Here is a 20,958-nt window from a genome sequence, read left to right as displayed (position 1 = left end):
CATATAAAGGCACAAGGCTGCAGGCGGAGTTATACAGGGAACTCTGAGTATCACTCATGTATTATAAGGGATAATGTACCCCCTACTGTAAATGATAAGGATATTAGCAGTCACTGAGGGGTTCTGTGCCCCCCATATAAAGGCACAAGGCTGCAGGCTGAGTTATACAGGGAACTCTGAGTATCACTCATGTATTATAAGGGATAATGAACCCCCTACTGTAAATGATAAGGATATTAGCAGTCACTGAGGGGTTCTGTACCCCCCATATAAAGGCACAAGGCTGCAGGCTGAGTTATACAGGGAACTCTGAGTATCACTCATGTATTATAAGGGATAATGTACCCCCTACTGTAAATGATAAGGATATTAGAGTGCCACGCTGGGAGGCTCAGGCTGTTTCACAACAAAAAAAGGGGAAGTTTTATTTATTTTTTTTTAAATTGTGTTGTGACCACAAGGGAAGCAGCGAGGGAGTCAAACGCTTGCGATTTGGGGGGCGGATAAGGAAGTGAGGGGGCAAAACTCTCGTCAGTTGCAGAAGCGGAAGGACCCGGCAGGTAAGGGGGAAACAGGGAGGTTGGGGGGCAGCATCCCCATGGCACTGCCAGTTTTAGGGTGGGTTAGAAAGGCCCTAACTTAGATGGGGGCACAGGCCTCGACAGCCAGGGGCCCCTATTGGCCAACTCCAGTCCTGAAGTGAATGTAAGGGGAAGTAAATGTTAATAATGACTTTACTCTGCGGCTGCCAGTGGGATAAGGAGAATAAGCCATGGGCATTGAGATGTATGGGGCCCGGGGTTAATAATAATAATAATAATAATATGTACTATCCATTATTTAGCCCTAGGGCCACAAATGTGCCTCCTGTGCCCGCCCCTGCCCGGTAACTACAATGCTTGGTGCCAATGTTACTAATAGGGAATAATCATAAAAATATAGGAAGGCCAGAAAAGGTAGGTCAGTAATTACAGCAGTGCCCCCCAGTGCAGAAATGTATACAGTAAGGATCCTCAGTAACTGATACCGTATTTATACAAAGAGAGGGGCACTGATTATCTGACACGATATGATCACTGATTCCAATTAGTTATTTCAGAAATATCATTTTCCTTTTTAATTTCCCCCCCGCAGTGTAAATGGAGCCGCCTCAACCTTCCAGTGACGTCCCACTTAATGTCTTCGATAGCGTCGACGCTCCAGGTATCGGGAGGGTTAAAAATGCCCCGGTGGGGGCATAGGGGGATAATACACGAGTGATACTCAGAGTTCCCTGTATAACTCAGCCTGCAGCCTTGTGCCTTTATATGGGGGGCACAGAACCCCTCAGTGACTGCTAATATCCTTATCATTTACAGTAGGGGGTACATTATCCCTTATAATACAGGAGTGATACTCAGAGTTCCCTGTATAACTCAGCCTGCAGCCTTGTGCCTTTATATGGGCACAGAACCCCTCAGTGACTGCTAATATCCTTATCATTTACAGTAGGGGGTACATTATCCCTTATAATACATGAGTGATACTCAGAGTTCCCTGTATAACTCAGCCTGCAGCCTTGTGCCTTTATATGGGGGGCACAGAACCCCTCAGTGACTGCTAATATCCTTATCATTTACAGTAGGGGGTACATTATCCCTTATAATACACGAGTGATACTCAGAGTTCCCTGTATAACTCAGCCTGCAGCCTTGTGCCTTTATATGGGGGGCACAGAACCCCTCAGTGCCTGCTAATATCCTTATCATTTACAGTAGGGGGTACATTATCCCTTATAATACATGAGTGATACTCAGAGTTCCCTGTATAACTCAGCCTGCAGCCTTGTGCCTTTATATGGGGGGCACAGAACCCCTCAGTGACTGCTAATATCCTTATCATTTACAGTAGGGGGTACATTATCCCTTATAATACATGAGTGATACTCAGAGTTCCCTGTATAACTCAGCCTGCAGCCTTGTGCCTTTATATGGGGGGCACAGAACCCCTCAGTGACTGCTAATATCCTTATCATTTACAGTAGGGGGTACATTATCCCTTATAATACATGAGTGATACTCAGAGTTCCCTGTATAACTCAGCCTGCAGCCTTGTGCCTTTATATGGGGGGCACAGAACCCCTCAGTGACTGCTAATATCCTTATCATTTACAGTAGGGGGTACATTATCCCTTATAATACATGAGTGATACTCAGATACTCTACTTTGACGTATTTGCAGTTAAACCCCTGATTATTTTTCTAGGAGAAATAAAGAAATTTATCCAGGCAAATGCGAAAAATGACCCCAAATTCCAAGACCTGCAGACGGTAGGGAAATGTATCTGTTACTGTATGTAAAGCCTTTATGAGGTTGAGTAGCAAGTGCTTCTGGGAAATAAGGATCACATGACAAATTAAATAATGATGGGTAAGTGGGCGGGGCTTGGTATATACAGGGAGGGCAGAGAGGTGTTGGGTGCAGGGGCAAGAGAAGCTAGGCTGGGGTTGGGTTATGGGGGTATAACAACCAAGAAGCCAAATTGCAATGGGGGATGCTGGGAATGGTAGTCCAACAATTCACTGCTAGTGTTCCACATACAGGGGGCAATAGATATTGGCTAATACCCCCCCCCCCCAGCTTGGTGGAAATGGTTAAATCTCAGCCGTCAGTTCATTACGAACGAGCATCACCCCCCCAATCAGCGCCCGACTCGAGTAGAATCCCATTTCCTCTCCTTATTAAATACATAAAAGTCTTTGTGCGGAACCGGCCGAGGGCTCATTTGCAAGTCATTAGGCCAATCAGAGCTCTGCGGCCTCATCAGCGCCGGAACTAAATGGCACCGGGCACAGTCCATGGCACAGAGGGAAATGTATTCATAGAAATTCCTCTTCCCATTATTTTTCTTTCTACATTCCGACTCTGGGCCGCTGGGAACAATACAAGTACCGGTGCCCGAGGTACAATGAGACAGAATGGGTCAGTACATGGGATATGGACCAAGCAAAGTTCTACATGAAGAAATCCTTATACAGTGGACAATTCCCATCAGCCCATCCTTATTTCCACCAAGGGTCTATGTAGAAACCTATACCATGTGGCACTATCTAGAACTCAAGATTGATCTAGAACTCAAGATTGGGCCAGGGTGTCAGGTTCTCCGTTTGACCCTAGGAGACCCAGTCCGACATTGGATTTCTTGTTTCCATCTCCAGTTCCTGATTGATTGGATCAACGACGAACTGAAGAAAGAGCACATTGTGGTGAAGAGAGTGGAAGAGGATCTCTACGATGGACTTGGAGATGGAAACAAGAAATCCAATGTCGGACTGGGTCTCCTAGGGCCAAATGGACAACCTGACACCCTGGCCCAATCTTGGGTTCTAGATCAATCTTGAGTTCTAGATAGTGCCACATGGCCCAATCTTGAGTCCTATACCATGTGGCACTATCTAGAACTCAGTATTGATCTAGAACCCAAGATTGGGCCAGGGACACCCTGGCCCAATCTTGGGTTCTAGATAGTGCCACATGGCCCAATTCTGAGTCATATACAATGTGGCACTATCTAGAACTCAAGATTGGGCTAGGGTGTCAGATTCTCCGGTTGGCCATAGGAAGCCCCAGTCCGACATTGGATTTCTTGTTTCCATCTCCAGTTCCTGATTGATTGGATCGATGCCGCACTGAAGGAGGAGCACATTGTGGTGAAGTGTGTGGATGAGGATCTCTACAATGGACTTGGGATGGAAACAAGAAATCCAATGTCGGACTGGGTCTCCTAGGGCCAAACGGAGAACCTGACACCCTGGCCCAATCTTGAGTTCTAGATCAATCTTGAGTTCTATATAGTGCCACATGGCACAATCCTGAGTCCTATACCATGTGGCACTATCTAGAACTCAAGATTGATCTAGAACCCAATATTGGAGTTCTAGATCAGCCTTGAGTTCTAGATAGTGCCACATCTAGAACTCAAGATTGATCTAGAACCCAATATTGGAGTTCTAGATCAGTCTTGAGTTCTAGATAGTGCCACATGGCCCAATCTTGAGTCATATACCACGTGGCACTATCTAGAACTCAAGATTGATCTAGAACCCAAGATTGGGCCAGGGTGTCAGGTTCTCCGGTTGTCCATAGGAAGCCCCAGTCCGACATTGGATTTCTTGTTTCCATCTCCAGTTCCTGATTGATTGGATCAATGCCGAACTGAAGGAGGAGCACATTGTGGTGAAGAGCGTGGAAGAGGATCTCTACGATGGACTTGTTCTTCACCATCTTCTCAGTGAGTCCTTCACACCCTAGGTTGAGGCACATTCATGGGATGTCCACCCTATAGCCCTACAGTGCCCCTGGAATAAACCCCATAAACCCTTGGGCAGGGGTGTGGGCAGATTATTCCTTCCCTGTATATTTGTATTTATAGATACAGGTGGGAGGAGCAATAGCATTGCCCTCAAGGCAATACAGTAGGGGTAACTTGCCAAATGGGGTGGAGTATGGAGGGTATAATCTCTATTATTGGGTCTGGGATCCACATATTTTATCCTCCTTAGAAAAAATTGCCGGGATGAAATTGGAGGTGGAGGAAATTGCCCTGTCGGCCAGCAGCCAGAAGCGCAAGTTGGGGGTCATTATGGAGGCCATTACCCAGAGTCTCCAGCTGCAGGAGACTGACCTGAAATGGAGCCTAAATGGTGAGTATTTCTGAATCCCCCCTGAGTTCTTCTAGAAGCCCCTCCTGTTCCTCCTACAGAATCTGATTTCCTGTATCACCAAACCTCGTTCCTCTCACAGCATGTGGTTTCTGGTTCCACCAACCCCAGTTGACATTGGTAGATGTGATTTCTGTGTCAGCCAATCCCGTGTCCCTCATACAGGATAGAGTTTCCAGCAATTTTAATTCAGCTTAATTCAGATTTTGACTTCTAATTCACTCGATCCCAGTTGGAATAGACAGTTTCTGATTTCTGGTTCCACCAACCCCAGTTGACAATGGAAGATCTGATTTCTGTGTCAGCCAATCCCATGTTTCTCTTTTAGAATTTCCACCAATTTTAATTCAGCTTGAAGGTTAGGACTTCTAATTCACTCGATCCAATTGGAATTGTAGTTAACCTAAACTCCTCTAACAATTTCTGGTTCCACCAACCCATGATGCCAATTCTAGATCTGATTTCTGGTTCCACCAACCCCCGATGACATTACCAGATCTAATTTCTGGTTTCACCAACCCCCAGTGACATTACCAGATCTAATTTCTGGTTCCACCAACCCCTGATGACATTAATCACATGATTTCTGGTTCCACCAACCCCCCCATAATGACATTACTTGATCTGATTTCTGGCTCCACCAACCCCCTAGTGACATTACTAGATGACTTCTGGTTCCACCAACCCAAGTTGACATTACTAGAGCTGATTTCTGGTTCCTCCAACCCCAGCTGACATTCACCAGATCTGATTTCTGGTTCCACCAACCCCTAGGAACCTTACCAGATCTAATTTCTGGTTCTACCAACCCAAGCTGACAATACTAGATCTGAATTCTGATTTCATCAACCCCAGCTGACATTACCAGATCTAAATTCTGGTTCCACCAACCCCCCATAATGATATTACTTGATCTGATTTCTGGTTCCACCAACCCCCTAGTGACATTACTAGATGACTTCTGGTTCAACCAACCCAAGTTGACATTACTAGAGCTGATTTCTGGTTCGTCCAACCCCAGCTGACATTCACCAGATCTGATTTCTGGTTCCACCATCCCCTAGGAACCTTACCAGATCTAATTTCTGGTTCTACCAACCCAAGCTGACAATACTAGATCTGAATTCTGATTTCATCAACCCCAGCTGACATTACCAGATCTAAATTCTGGTTCCACCAACCCCCCATAATGATATTACTTGATCTGATTTCTGGTTCCACCAACCCCCTAGTGACAGTACTAGATGACTTCTGGTTTCACCAACCCAAGTTGAAATTACTAGAGCTGATTTCTGGTTCCTCCAACCCCAGCTGACATTCACCAGATCTGATTTATGGTTCCACCAACCCCTATGGACCTTACCAGATCTAATTTATGGTTCTACCAACCCAAGCTGACAATACTAGATCTGAATTCTGATTATATCAACCCCAGCTGACATTACCAGATCAGATTTCTGGTTCTATCAACCCCTGATGACATTACTAGACCTGAATTCTGGTCCCACCAACTCCTAATGACATTACCCTGATCTGATTTCTGGTTCCACTGACCCCAGTTGACATTACTAGATCTGATTTTTGGTTCCACAAACCCCCAATGACATAACTGGATCTGATTTATTGTTCCACCAACCTCTAGGGACCTTACCAGATTGGATTTCTGGTTCTACTAACCCCTAATGACATTACTAGATCTGATTTCTGGTTCTACCAACCCCTAATGACATTACTAGATCTGATTTCTGGTTCTACCAACCCCTAATGACATTACTAGATCTGATTTCTGGTTCTACCAACCCCTAATGACATTACTAGATCTGATTTTTGGTTCTACCAACCCCTAATGACATTACTAGATCTGATTTCTGGTTCTACCAACCCCTAATGACATTACTAGATCTGATTTTTGGTTCCACCAACCCCTAATGACATTACTAGACCTAATTTCTGGTTCCACCAACCCCTAATGACATTACTAGATCTGATTTTTGGTTCTACCAACCCCTAATGACATTTCTAGATCTGATTTTTGGTTCTACCAACCCCTAATGACATTACTAGATCTGATTTTTGGTTCTACCAACCCCTAATGACATTACTAGATCTAATTTTTGGTTCTACCAACCCCTAATGACATTACTAGATCTGATTTCTGGTTCTACCAACCCCTAATGACATTACTAGATCTAATTTTTGGTTCTACCAACCCCTAATGACATTACTAGATCTAATTTTTGGTTCTACCAACCCCTAATGACATTACTAGATCTAATTTTTGGTTCTACCAACCCCTAATGACATTACTAGATCTGATTTTTGGTTCTACCAACCCCTAATGAAATTTCTAGATCTGATTTTTGGTCCTACCAACCCCTAATGACATTACTAGATCTGATTTTTGGTTCTACCAACCCCTAATGACATTTCTAGATCTGATTTTTGGTTCTACCAACCCCTAATGACATTTCTAGATCTGATTTTTGGTTCTACCAACCCCTAATGACATTACTAGATCTGATTTTTGGTTCATCATCCCTTCCAACACATTGTTCTTACCACTCTCCAGAGCTCTCGAGTCCTCGCTTTGATTATTTTACAGAAATTCTATATGAAAGTCCCTTAGGGAATTTCTTCTCAAGAGAACGCCAATTTCCATTTATCATCCCTGTTTTCAAATATATAAAATTACGAACAGATCTCAGGAACCTTCCCCGTTACAAATGTCAGAAAAACAGAAGATTCCCCCGAGGATATTAATTCTACAGAAGAGAAGAAAGGGAGGGAATTGGTAGCGGAAGGACATGAAAGTGAATTTCAGATCAACAGATGGCTCACTCGGACCAGCAAAGTTGCGCCGGTCGCATTGCTCGAATACGGAATATTCTACATCGGAGCTGGGGGTAATTGTCGTTTCCCTGACAACCAGGCAGTCTCTACGTCAGCCCGGAGCGAATGTAAAACCCAGGAATCTTGTGAAAGAAAAGGCAAAAAAAACCCCCCAAAATATATATCATCCCTCTCTGGGCAAACAAACAGGGATCCGCGGCGTCTGTCTGGGTCACATGATCCGGGCGTTTGGTTTGCATTATGTGATTCTGCAATCATGTCAGCTGGGGGTAAAGGTCTGCACACAGATTATCGGCACGGGATTGGCCGACGGCACATTGGAGCTTTCTCCCCTCATTCATTTATGAGCTTCTCAGAGCAAATTGATTTCTGCAGACACATAATTCCCCCCGTGATACATTCCTGTGGGTTTAGGAATAAAAATCACAAATACTTGCTGGGTATTTACACCCTACAGTAGGGTGGCGCAGGGCTTGGGGGTAAAGCATGGGGCACCCCAGTATTGCAAGGGGCCCTGAGTTGAAGTTTACAGTAAAGAGCCCCTTCCTATGCTGATGGTGAGATCCCCTTTCCTCCCCACCCCCAATGAATCACTCATTCCCCCTCTCTGGGTAGGGAACCCCATAACCTGACTGCCCTAACAGTAAGGAGCCCCTTCCTATGCTGATGGTGAGATCCCCTTTCCTCCCCACCCCCAATGTATCACTCATTCCCCCTCTCTGGGTAGGGAACCCCATAACCTGACTGCCCTTACAGTAAAGAACCCCTTCCTATGCTGATGGTGAGATCCCCTTTCCTCCCCACCCCCAATGTATCACTCATTCCCCCTCTCTTGGTAGGGAACCCCATAACCTGACTGCCCTTACAGTAAAGAACCCCTTCCTATGCTGATGGTGAGATCCCCTTTCCTCCCCACCCCCAATGAATCACTCATTCCCCCTCTCTTGGTAGGGAATCCCATAACCTGACTGCCCTTACAGTAAGGAGCCCCTTCCTATGCTGATGGTGAGATCCCATTTCCCCCCCACACCCAATGTATCACTCATTCCCCCTCTCTGGGTAGGGAACCCCATAACCTGACTGCCCTTATAGTAAAGAACCCCTTCCTATGCTGATGGTGAGATCCCCTTCCCCCACCCCCAATGTATCACTCATTCCCCCTCTCTGGGTAGGGAATCCCATAACCTGACTGCCCTTATAGTAAAGAACCCCTTCCTATGCTGATGGTGAGATCCCCTTTCCCCCCCACCCCCAATGTATCACTCATTCCCCCTCTCTGGGTAGGGAATCCCATAACCTGACTGCCCTTATAGTAAAGAACCCCTTCCTATGCTGATGGTGAGATCTCCTTTCCTCCCCACCAATGAAATATCATTCTCTATGGGTAAGGGGTTCACTTTGTATCTTTGTCCCCCACAGAGATCCACAACAAGGACTTACTGTGCACGTTGCACCTCATTGTGGCCCTGGCTCAGCACTTCCGGCCGGACTTGGAGCTTCCTGCTAACGTGGGAGTCGAAGTGATCAGGGTGGAGGTGAGGTCTGGTTATTGCCCCTATAGATCTATCCCCATGGCACTGGCACCCAACCGAGGGATATGGAGGAGGGGGTGCAAGTAATGGGGGAGGGGGTCCAAGTAATGGCGGACATAGCAGAAGCCCTAGGAATTCTGGGAAAAAAACGTTCCAAAAATTGCACTTTGCACATAGAACTGTGTTTGTAAATGAGCTTTGTGTATCTCTTGTCTCTGATGCTTTTAGCGCTTTTAGCAGGAACCGGGGGGGGCATTAAAATATTGATTTCCTTGTGCTGCCGCTATGTAAGGCACGAAACAGCGGCTCAGTGTTTAAAGGGGAGGTTCACCTTTACTTTACGTTAAATTTTAGTATGTTATAGGACGGCCTATTCCTAGCAACTTTGCCATTGGTCTTCATTATTTATTTGTTATAGATTTTGAATTATTTCCCTTCTTCTTCTGACTCTTTCCCGCTTTCAAATGGGGGTCACTGACCCCGGCAGCCAAACCCTATTGCTCTGTGAGGCTCCAGTTTTATTGTTATTGTTACTTTTTATTCCTTATCTTTCTATTCAGCCCCTCCCCTATCCATATTCCCATCACTTGTTTAAACCGTTGGCTGGTTACTAGGGTAAAAATGACCCTAGCAACCAGATAGCTGCTGAAAACTCCAAACTGAAGAGCTGCTGAACAAGTAGCAGAGCTTGGTATTCTGAGATAATTTGCAATTGGTCTTCACTATTTTATTTTCTGGGGTTTTTGCATTATTTAGTTTTTTGTTCAGTAGCTCCCCAGTTCGGAATTTCAGCAGGTATCTGGTTGCTAGGGTTCCTATCGCCCTAGCAACCAGGCAGTGGTTTGAATATGAAACAGTAACACCAATAATGATATTGTAGCCTCACAGAGCAATAGGGTTTGGCTGCCGGGGTCAGTGACCCCCATTTGAAAGGCAAAAAAAGGCAAATATTTAAAAAACTGTAAGAAATAAAAAATGAAGACCAATTGAAAAGTTGCAAAGAAATGTTAACCACCCCTCTAATGTTAAAAATCAATGGGGTTCACTTGGGGTTGCCACCCTTTTTCTGTGACCAATAGCGGCCTTCGGGTTGGGGGCGGGGTGTGACATCATTTGGGGCAGGGCAATAGGCAGGTTGGCCACTGGAAAGGTTTATGGGGCCAGTAAATGGGCAGCCAGGTGGCAACCCTACAATCACTGTGGCCCCATGTTTGGGCCCCTTAGAAGCCATGGCTGGAAGCGCTCCTAGTGGTCCAGTTCTGTAACCACGGCGACTACAAGGCCAGTGATGTTATTAGCCACACACAGTGGGGTAGTGGCCCAGGTCCCCCCTCCCTGCGAGAGGATTTTTAAAGTCAATGGTTCATTTAAACCGAACGGCGCCAGTTCTGTGTTTGGACGCGGAACGGTTCTGCTTCTCCCCCCCGGGCAGGATCTAATGAGTCCTGGCATTTGTGACACACAAGGCAGGAAGGGATTTGGGTTGTTCCTTACAAATAAAAAACCCGAAGGCAAAGGGAAAGAAACCTTGTCCAGTTGGATTGGGCACGGAGCGTGACAGGGGCAGGTACATGAGTCGGGGGCAGCAGAGCAACTCAAATACCTCTTTCCGTCGAACAAGTAAGGAAACGGGCAAATGACTTCCGACCCGATTATTATACCGTGGTCCGTTGGTTTTGGCTTGGCTTGAGGTTCTGTTCCACTTTGGTTTCAATGCTGTTGCACTTGGTCTTGACTCTTTCTTGAAGACCTGACCATACACAGTTCTGTCCCTCCAGATTGGGTCACTAGGTTATTGGGCCGTGTGTGGAGGGAAAGCCCACAAACTGCCCAGATCACTATTCTGAGGCCTTCAAAATCCCCTTGGGCTGCAACTGCCCATTCATGGCTTCCTCTCCTCATAGCTTGGTCATGTCTTTCATTGCCCTAGGTCATGTGTAAGCTTCTACTTGAGTTGGTGCACTAGTGGTCTTATTTTGGTCTTCTGTACTCCTCCACCTGGGGTTGTCTCTTGTGCAGTTGGGCTTGTCTTGGTTGGTTGCTTTTGTACCCAAGCTTGGGTCATCTTGTATCCCTCTTCCATACTCTTGTATCCTTATGTCTTGTTTTGGTCTTGTGTACTCTTCCACCTTTTGGTTTTGTCTTGGTTTGGGTGCCCATGCTTGGGTCAGCCCACTTGGTCTTGTCTCACTCTTCGATACTCTTGTATACGGTCTTGTTTTGGTCTTGTGTACTCTTCCACCTTTTGGTTTTGTCTTGGTTTGGGTGCCCATGCTTGGGTCAGCCCACTTGGTCTTGTCTCACTCTTCGATACTCTTGTATACGGTCTTGTGTACTCTTCCACCTATTGCAGTTGATATAGTTTTGGTTTGGGTGGTTTTGCACCCAAGCTTGGCTCAGGATTATCTACTGTTGCACTCTTGACTCAGTTGCGTGCAGTCTTTTAAACGTTTGTCTATGGCGCTGTCTTGGTCTCACGTACTGTTCCACCTTCTGCAGTTGGTCTTGTTTTGGTTTCGGTGCTTTGGCACTCAAGCTTGGTTCATCTCAGCCTTGGGTCTTGTGTGCTGTACCACCTGGGTAAAGGCCCGTAGATCACAGTGCAGACTGGGACTACATGGCCTTGACTCCTCATAGGGGAGTGTCCCCTCATTGGAAATGCTGTTTGACTATATTACCCACAATTCCCCGCCGCTATTTCTTGATCCTCACATTATAGGGACCAATCAAGCCTTTTAATGTTCTTCTCCTTTTTGTAACAGCCGACCCGAAATGGAATGAAGACCGAGAATGTTATTGAATTTATTACCGGCAGCAGGTGAGAGGGGGTTACACCATGGGAACGTTATAGCTAATGGCTTTAAAGGGGAACTTCACCCGAGAGTTTTGTGCCTTATTATGGAAAATGTCATTTTAAGCAACTCCCCAATATCCATTCATCCATTCTCACTGGGTTTATAGTTATGTGTAACTGTCACTGTGTCTGTCCCTTTCCCTTCCCTGCACTGCTGGTTCTGACTCCTGATACAACTCCCCAATATCCATTCATTCCTCATTCTCACTGGGTTTATAGTTATATGTAACTGTCACTGTGTCTGTCCCTTTCCCTTCCCTGCACTGCTGGTTCTGACTCCTGATACAACTCCCCAATACCCATTCATTCCTCATTCTCACTGGGTTTATAGTTATGTGTAACTGTCACTGTGTCTGTCCCTTTCCCTTCCCTGCACTGCTGGTTCTGACTCCTGATACAACTCCCCAATACCCATTCATTCCTCATTCTCACTGGGTTTATAGTTATGTGTAACTGTCACTGTGTCTGTCCCTTTCCCTTCCCTGCACTGCTGGTTCTGACTCCTGATACAACTCCCCAATATCCATTCATCCCTCATTCTCACTGGGTTTATAGTTATGTGTAACTGTCACTGTGTCTGTCCCTTTCCCTTCCCTGCACTGCTGGTTCTGACTCCTGATACAACTCCCCAATATCCATTCATTCCTCATTCTCACTGGGTTTATAGTTATGTGTAACTGTCACTGTGTCTGTCCCTTTCCCTTCCCTGCACTGCTGGTTCTGACTCCTGATACAACTCCCCAATATCCATTCATCCCTCATTCTCACTGGGTTTATAGTTATGTGTAACTGTCACTGTGTCTGTCCCTTTCCCTTCTCTGCACTGCTGGTTCTGACTCCTGATACAACTCCCCAATACCCATTCATCCCTCATTCTCACTGGGTTTATAGTTATGTGTAACTGTCACTGTGTCTGTCCCTTTCCCTTCCCTGCACTGCTGGTTCTGACTCCTGATACAACTCCCCAATACCCATTCATTCCTCATTCTCACTGGGTTTATAGTTATGTGTAACTGTCACTGTGTCCGTCCCTTTCCCTTCTCTGCACTGCTGGTTCTGACTCCTGATACAACTCCCCAATATCCATTCATCCCTCATTCTCACTGGGTTTGTAGTTATGTGTAACTGTCACTGTGTCCGTCCCTTTCCCTTCCCTGCACTGCTGGTTCTGACTCCTGATACAACTCCCCAATATCCATTCATTCCTCATTCTCACTGGGTTTATAGTTATGTGTAACTGTCACTGTGTCTGTCCCTTTCCCTTCCCTGCACTGCTGGTTCTGACTCCTGATACAACTCCCCAATATCCATTCATTCCTCATTCTCACTGGGTTTATAGTTATGTGTAACTGTCACTGTGTCTGTCCCTTTCCCTTCCCTGCACTGCTGGTTCTGACTCCTGATACAACTCCCCAATATCCATTCATTCCTCATTCTCACTGGGTTTATAGTTATGTGTAACTGTCACTGTGCCTGTCCCTTTCCCTTCCCTGCACTGCTGGTTCTGACTCCTGATACAACTCCCCAATATCCATTCATTCCTCATTCTCACTGGGTTTATAGTTATGTGTAACTGTCACTGTGTCTGTCCCTTTCCCTTCCCTGCACTGCTGGTTCTGACTCCTGATACAACTCCCCAATATCCATTCATTCCTCATTCTCACTGGGTTTATAGTTATGTTATATACAAGGGGGGCCGGGGGGCTCACAATCTCCCAGTAGAAAGGTTACAGAGCTTATATTCTTAGCCGCCCAAGGCAGGGGCCCCGCTTTGCGGTGATTTATTTGTTTACCTTTCCCTTTTTTACCTCCTCATTAAAACCTTCTCTGCCTGCGAATTTCCTTCAGGGACGGAGACGCCAAATCAAGTAGGTGAAACCATGTTTTATTTATGACTCCCGGCTGCTTTCTCTGAGCAGTGCGACTGCATATAAAATGCACAATTACCCACCAGGAATGAAGCGGGGACGGCGAATGGCTAAGGGGCTGCTGGGTTTTATTTCCCCTTTACATCTGTCTGAGTGGATGTAGAATCACTTTGTTCTATGGAGGCGGGGCTATCTCAGCCTGCAGCTTCAGCCTACAGTCACACTCCATTGTTCCCCAAGCTGTAGGGCTGCTTTTACTGGCTGAATGGGGGCAGTGACAAAAGGGGGCGGGGCACGATGTAAACAGGGGTATGACAATAGTGTGGGTGATATCAAAGGGGGAGGGGTTACGACAGGATGGAGAGGGGAGATTGGGGAAATGAGAAAGGTTGGATTGGGGCAGGTCGAGGTTAGGTGGGTGGGGCTTAAATGTAGGGATATTACAACCATCCAAAATGGGCAGGTACTGTGGGGAAGTGGGAGGAGTTTGGACAGATCATGGGAGGGGTTTCGGATAGTGGAGCACAAGGGGGGTCAGGGACATTACCATGCATTCTGTTTCTTTGGGGCTCCAATCTACTTGGGGGCAGGGCCTATGGCCCAGGGTGCCCCGGTAGCCAATGGGTTAGTTAATAGAGCCCCATGATTACTAACAGGGCCCTGGGGGAGGGTGCCCCGGTGGCCAATGGGTTAGTTAATAGAGCCCCGTGATTACTAACAGGGCCCTGGGGGAGGGTGCCCCGGTGGCCAATGGGTTAGTTAATAGAGCCCCATGATTACTAACAGGGCCCTGGGGGAGGGTGCCCCGGTGGCCAATGGGTTAGTTAATAGAGCCCCATGATTACTAACAGGGCCCTGGGGGAGGGTGCCCCGGTGGCCAATGGGTTAGTTAATAGAGCCCCGTGATTACTAACAGGGCCCTGGGGGAGGGTGCCCCGGTGGCCAATGGGTTAGTTAATAGAGCCCCATGATTACTAACAGGGCCCTGGGGGAGGGTGCCCCGGTGGCCAATGGGTTAGTTAATACAGCCCCGTGATTACTAACAGGGCCCTGGGGGAGGGTGCCCCGGTGGCCAATGGGTTAGTTAATACAGCCCCGTGATTACTAACAGGGCCCTGGGGGAGGGTGCCCCGGTGGCCAATGGGTTAGTTAATAGAGCCCCGTGATTACTAACAGGGCCCTTTTTGGAGCCAATGGTGCAACTTATTTTATTTTCCCGCAGAGCCCGACGCGTTTGATCACCTGTTTGAGCAGAGTCCCGAAAAAGTCGAGGATGTGAAGAAGGTAATTGGGTATTAATGCAGTAACAGCGGGACGTGGTACTTACCCTTACCTTTATTGTTAAGCGCAACAAGGGGAAGGAGGTCCCTGTCCCGCAGAGCTTACAATCAATATTTCCTATGCATAGCAGTGGGGCGTGTTATTTCATTGCTAAATTTCCTTATATTTCAGGCAATCGTAAACTTTGTGAACAAGCACCTGGCAAACCTGAGCCTGACTGTGACGGACCCCGAGAGCCAGGTATATACTGAGCTAGAACCGGCTGCAACTGATTCTCTGTACTTCCTGCTCCTGGGCTGCTCTCTTTCCCATGGTCAGGGAGGAGGTGGAGCCAAAGTTAAGCCTGACCATGGGAAAGAGAGCAGCCCAGGAGCAGGAAGTACAGAGAATTACAGCTCTGTACCTGGGTAAGTACTGGGGGGAGATTGGATTCACTTACCCGGGGGAGGGTCCTGTCTGACCATGGGAAAGAGAGCAGCCCAGGAGCAGGAAGTACAGAGAATTGTAGCTCTGTACCTGGGTAAGTACTGGGGGGAGATTGGATTCACTTACCGGGGGGGGGGGGTCCTGTCTGACAATGGGAAAGAGAGCAGCCCAGGAGCAGGAAGTACAGAGAATCAGAGCTCTGTACCTGGGTAAGTACTGGGGGGAGATTGGATTCACTTACCCAGGTGGAGGTTCCTGCCTGACCATGGGAAAGAGAGCAGCCCAGGAGCAGGAAGTACAGAGAATCAGAGCTCTGTACCTGGGTAAGTACTGGGGGGAGATTGGATTCACTTACCCAGGGGGAGGTTCCTGTCTGACCATGGGAAAGAGAGCAGCCCAGGAGCAGGAAGTACAGAGAATCACAGCTCTGTACCTGGGTAAGTACTGGGAGGAGATTGGATTCACTTACCCAGGGGGGGGGGGGTGTCCTGTCTGACCATGGGAAAGAGAGCAGCCCAGGAGCAGGAAGTACAGAGAATCAGAGCTCTGTACCTGGGTAAGTACTGGGGGGAGATTGGATTCACTTACCCAGGGGGGTTCCTGCCTGACCATGGGAAAGAGAGCAGCCCAGGAGCAGGAAGTACAGAGAATCAGAGCTCTGTACCTGGGTAAGTACTGGGGGGAGATTAGATTCACTTACCCAGGGGGAGGTTCCTGCCTGACCATGGGAAAGAGAGCAGCCCAGGAGCAGGAAGTACAGAGAATCAGAGCTCTGTACCTGGGTAAGTACTGGGGGGAGATTGGATTCACTTACCCAGGGGGAGGTTCCTGTCTGACCATGGGAAAGAGAGCAGCCCAGGAGCAGGAAGTACAGAGAATCAGAGCTCTGTACCTGGGTAAGTACTGGGGGGAGATTGGATTCACTTACCCAGGGGGAGGTTCCTGCCTGACCATGGGAAAGAGAGCAGCCCAGGAACAGGAAGTACAGAGAATCAGAGTTCTGTACCTGGGTAAGTACTGGGGGGAGATTGGATTCACTTACCCAGAGGGGGGAGGTTCCTGCCTGACCATGGGAAAGAGAGCAGCCCAGGAGCAGGAAGTACAGAGAATCAGAGCTCTGTACCTGGGTAAGTACTGGGGGGGAGATTGGATTCACTTACCCAGAGGGGGGAGGTTCCTGCCTGACCATGGGAAAGAGAGCAGCCCAGGAGCAGGAAGTACAGAGAATCAGAGCTCTGTACCTGGGTAAGTACTGGGGGGAGATTGGATTCACTTACCCAGGGGGGTTCCTGCCTGACCATGGGAAAGAGAGCAGCCCAGGAGCAGGAAGTACAGAGAATCAGAGCTCTGTACCTGGGTAAGTACTGGGGGGAGATTGGATTTACTAGAAACATAGAAATGGATCATACTGCGACTCGCTGACAATAGAAGAATAATGGGGGGGTAGGAGAGGACGGTTGCCCGTAGCTTTAAATAACCATGTGATTTCCCCGGATAACGTTCCCCTTTCCCGGAGTCGGCTGTCAGGGTGCGGGGAGTAGATAATCTGTGGGAATGTAGGCCATAACGTCTCCATGGTGCTTGTCGCCAGCGCCGGCCCTAGAGGAGCCTGAATATATAATGTACCTTATGATAAATTGCAGGGAAAGCTAATGGGTCGGGCCCGGCAGCGACATCCCCATTGGCCCGAGCGCCGGTTCCCTAAGATTCATACAAACTGAATATATAAATACATTTAAAGCAGCTGTCAAATTACCCCAGTTTATATAATGGGCTGGCTTGGAACTAGGGGTGTGGCCTGGGAATAACAGGGTGGGGCCAAAATGGGAGACTGAACTCACTATTTAAAGGGCAACTACACCCTATAACATATAGGTATCTCTCTGAAACCATTACCCTACCTTCTAACCAATCCCTGTTCAGTCTACCCCCTCTATGTCATGGTAACGCCACTTACATTATTGCCCAGCCCCTTTTCCCTGCCGGCTGGTGTTGCCAGGTAACCCTTAACTACCATCAGGGGAGTACAGGTAACAAAAGGGGCCCCAGATACATGAAGGGTTGATATGTGGGCACTTAAGGGGACAGGGCCAACTTGTCAGTGGGCGGAGTTTGGACAGATAATGGAAAATGTTTTTTTTGGGGGGGGCCCATGGAATACATCCCTTTCTATTGCAGTTTGCTGATGGCGTAATCCTCCTGCTTCTCATTGGGCAACTGGAGGGCTATTTCATGAACCTGGGCTCCTTCTTCCTGACTCCCAGCACCCAGGAAGACAAGGTAACTGTCGATGGTTCGACCCGCGCACCCACTAAAACCTCCCACCTCTGAGCAGCTTCAGGGTTGGCCGAGCCCCGGTTCTGATTGGCTATAAATTGGTCCAAAATAAAAGATACATATACAAAATATACATAATATATGAAAAAGCACAGACATGGCCATTAGCAGCGCGCCTGAGAAGCTGACAGTTTATTATGAGGTTTCTGCCTCGTCCCTGACTGACAGAGAGACAGAGAGACAGGCAGAGAGACAGACAGAGAGACAGACGCTGGAGATTAAACAGAACAATGTCGATGTTTTGATTTGACAGGCGGCAGAAATAATGTGTTTCCTTCTGAACATTTCCGGCCCGAGGATCAGTCTCCTGTTCCAGAACCTCATAAATCTTTTATTAACTCCCGAAAGTGTCTAAATACGTCCTCTCCCCATGGTTACAGATATATAGAAACATTGGGGTAACAGTCACCCCGCTATAGTTCCAGGGGTACCCAGGGCACAAATAAGCACTCACCCCAAATCCCCCCCTAACTGGCCTTCAGGCTGGGCCCCCTTAGCCCATAACAAGGTTACAGATATATAGAAACATTGGGGTAACAGTCACCCCGCTATAGTTCCAGGGGTACCCAGGGCACAAATAAGCACCCCAAATCCCCCCCTAACTGGCCTTCAGGCTGGGCCCCCTTAGCCCATAACAAGGTTACAGATATATAGAAACATTGGGGTAACAGTCACCCCACTATAGTTCCAGGGGTACCCAGGGCACAAATAAGCACTCACCCCAAATCCCCCCCTAACTGGCCTTCAGGCTGGGCCCCCTTAGCCCATAACAAGGTTACAGATATATAGAAACTTTGGGGTAACAGTCACCCCGCTATAGTTCCAGGGGTACCCAGGGCACAAATAAGCACTCACCCCAAATCCCCCCCTAACTGACCTTCAGGCTGGGCCCCCTTAGCCCATAACAAGGTTACAGATATATAGAAACATTGGGGTAACAGTCACCCCGCTATAGTTCCAGGGGTACCCAGGGCACAAATAAGCACTCACCCCAAATCCCCCCCTAACTGGCCTTCAGGCTGGGCCCCCTTAGCCCATAACAAGGTTACAGATATATAGAAACATTGGGGTAACAGTCACCCCGCTATAGTTCCAGGGGTACCCAGGGCACAAATAAGCACTCACCCCAAATCCCCCCCTAACTGGCCTTCAGGCTGGGCCCCCTTAGCCCATAACAAGGTTACAGATATATAGAAACATTGGGGTAACAGTCACCCCCATACTGACCCGGATTTGCTGCTCCCCCACATATGGGTATCTGTCTCTTCCCGCAGGTCCATAACGTCTCGTTGGCCATGGAGCTGCTTTTGGAGGGAGGGATCATACAGAACCCTATGGACCCTGCAGGTAAGTAAAGGGGGGGTTCATTCCGAGGGCAATAGACCCAGTTGGCGCCCCCTAGAGGCGGCTCTGCTTTGGGCAACTGACCTTATTTCCATGTTTACCACCAGATATTGTCAACGGAGACCTAAAAGCGACTCTGCGCCTCCTGTATGGCCTGTTCCTGAGGCACAAACGCAGGTAGAACCGGTACCAAATGGATCCAGCGCCGGCGCCTGTTCTGTATTTACTGCAATAAATCATTTTATAACAAATTAGTGCTGAGCAGTTGGTTATTAATAAAAACTAGTTGGTTCCCCTGCGCTGCTGAGCTTCCTCGTCTCTTAGGAAACATAGACTTTTTGTTATTATTGGGAAGAGTTGGGGGGTCTCAATGGTGGGGTTTGGGGCACTAATCTGGGCTGTTTATAGGGCGGGGTCAGGCAGAAACTGGGCGTGGTCTCGTGGGGCCGCAGGGAGTTGGATTCCCATTGGCTCGCTGACTGTGTTTGTTGTTACTGACGATGTTATTGGACACGTTACACCCTGTATCTTTCCTTCCCATCACTGCGCGGTGTTGTTTAGGATGTGGAGTTCTGGTTCCGACCCGCCGGCCGCAATCATTGGCTTTTCACGGTTCGCCGGGCGCAAACAATAAACTCGCGGCTGCTCCGGGGTATTTTTCACATTTCGTGAGAACAGAAATATCCGCTGACATTTACTATTCGGAACATTGTGTTTTCCCTGTTCTGGCGCTGATCCACTCGAGAGGCAACGCCACAAAGGTAACACAATAGAATTGTTAAAGGGCAACACTACCAACCCTTCAGCACAATTCAGCAGGAACAGCCCTCTAAGTTTGCCCATAGCCTGTACAGAGAGATACCATAAAACTATGGCACATAGGGATTCCCCTGTACTAAGCACAATTCAGCAGGAACAGCCCCCTAAGTTTGCTCATAGCCTGTACAGAGAGATACCATAAAACTATGGCACATAGGGATTCCCCTGTACTAAGCACAATTCAGCAGGAACAGCCCCCTAAGTTTGCTCATAGCCTGTACAGAGAGATACCATAAAACTTTGGCACATAGGGATTCCCCTGTACTAAGCACAATTCAGCAGGAACAGCCCCCTAAGTTTGCTCATAGCCTGTACAGAGAGATACCATAAAACTATGGCACATAGGGATTCCCCTGTACTAAGCACAATTCAGCAGGAACAGCCCCCTAAGTTTGCCCATAGCCTGTACAGAGAGATACCATAAAACTATGGCACATAGGGATTCCCCTGTACTAAGCACAATTCAGCAGGAACAGCCCCCTAAGTTTGCTCATAGCCTGTACAGAGAGATACCATAAAACTATGGCACATAGGGATTCCCCTGTACTAAGCACAATTCAGCAGGAACAGCCCCCTAAGTTTGCCCATAGCCTGTACAGAGAGATACCATAAATCGATGGCACTAGGGATTCCCCTGTACTAAGCACAATTCAGCAGGAACAGCCCCCTAAGTTTGCCCATAGCCTGTACAGAGAGATACCATAAAACTATGGCACATAGGGATTCCCCTGTACTAAGCACAATTCAGCAGGAACAGCCCCCTAAGTTTGCTCATAGCCTGTACAGAGAGATACCATAAAACTTTGGCACATAGGGATTCCCCTGTACTAAGCACAATTCAGCAGGAACAGCCCCCTAAGTTTGCTCATAGCCTGTACAGAGAGATACCATAAAACTATGGCACATAGGGATTCCCCTGTACTAAGCACAATTCAGCAGGAACAGCC

General features: G+C 47.7%; 1 protein-coding gene across 2 annotated transcripts; it reads left to right on the top strand.

Moving 5' to 3' along the window:
* Window positions 1–349: 349 nt before the first annotated feature.
* parvg (parvin gamma) lies at window positions 350–19,443 on the top strand. Of its 2 annotated transcripts, XM_002942440.5 has the most exons (13): window positions 350–560; window positions 1,135–1,203; window positions 2,245–2,309; window positions 4,168–4,270; window positions 4,542–4,682; window positions 8,970–9,085; window positions 11,845–11,900; window positions 13,785–13,804; window positions 15,027–15,088; window positions 15,257–15,325; window positions 17,690–17,791; window positions 19,123–19,195; window positions 19,300–19,443. In XM_002942440.5, exons 2-13 carry the CDS (start codon window positions 1,140–1,142, stop codon window positions 19,371–19,373), a joined length of 945 nt encoding a protein of 314 aa, XP_002942486.3. In that variant the 5' UTR covers window positions 350–560; window positions 1,135–1,139; the 3' UTR covers window positions 19,374–19,443. The 2 variants fall into 2 exon arrangements, with proteins under 2 accessions (XP_002942486.3, XP_017945481.2); XM_018089992.2 differs by lacking the exon at window positions 350–560 and having other exon boundaries at window positions 579–1,203.
* Window positions 19,444–20,958: the final 1,515 nt, after the last annotated feature.

Source organism: Xenopus tropicalis, chromosome 3 (assembly GCF_000004195.4).
Source record: "Xenopus tropicalis strain Nigerian chromosome 3, UCB_Xtro_10.0, whole genome shotgun sequence".
In the NCBI taxonomy this organism is placed as follows: Eukaryota; Metazoa; Chordata; class Amphibia; order Anura; family Pipidae; genus Xenopus; species Xenopus tropicalis.
Note: the sequence above shows the minus strand (reverse complement) of the source record. Positions and strands in the feature narration are given on the sequence as shown.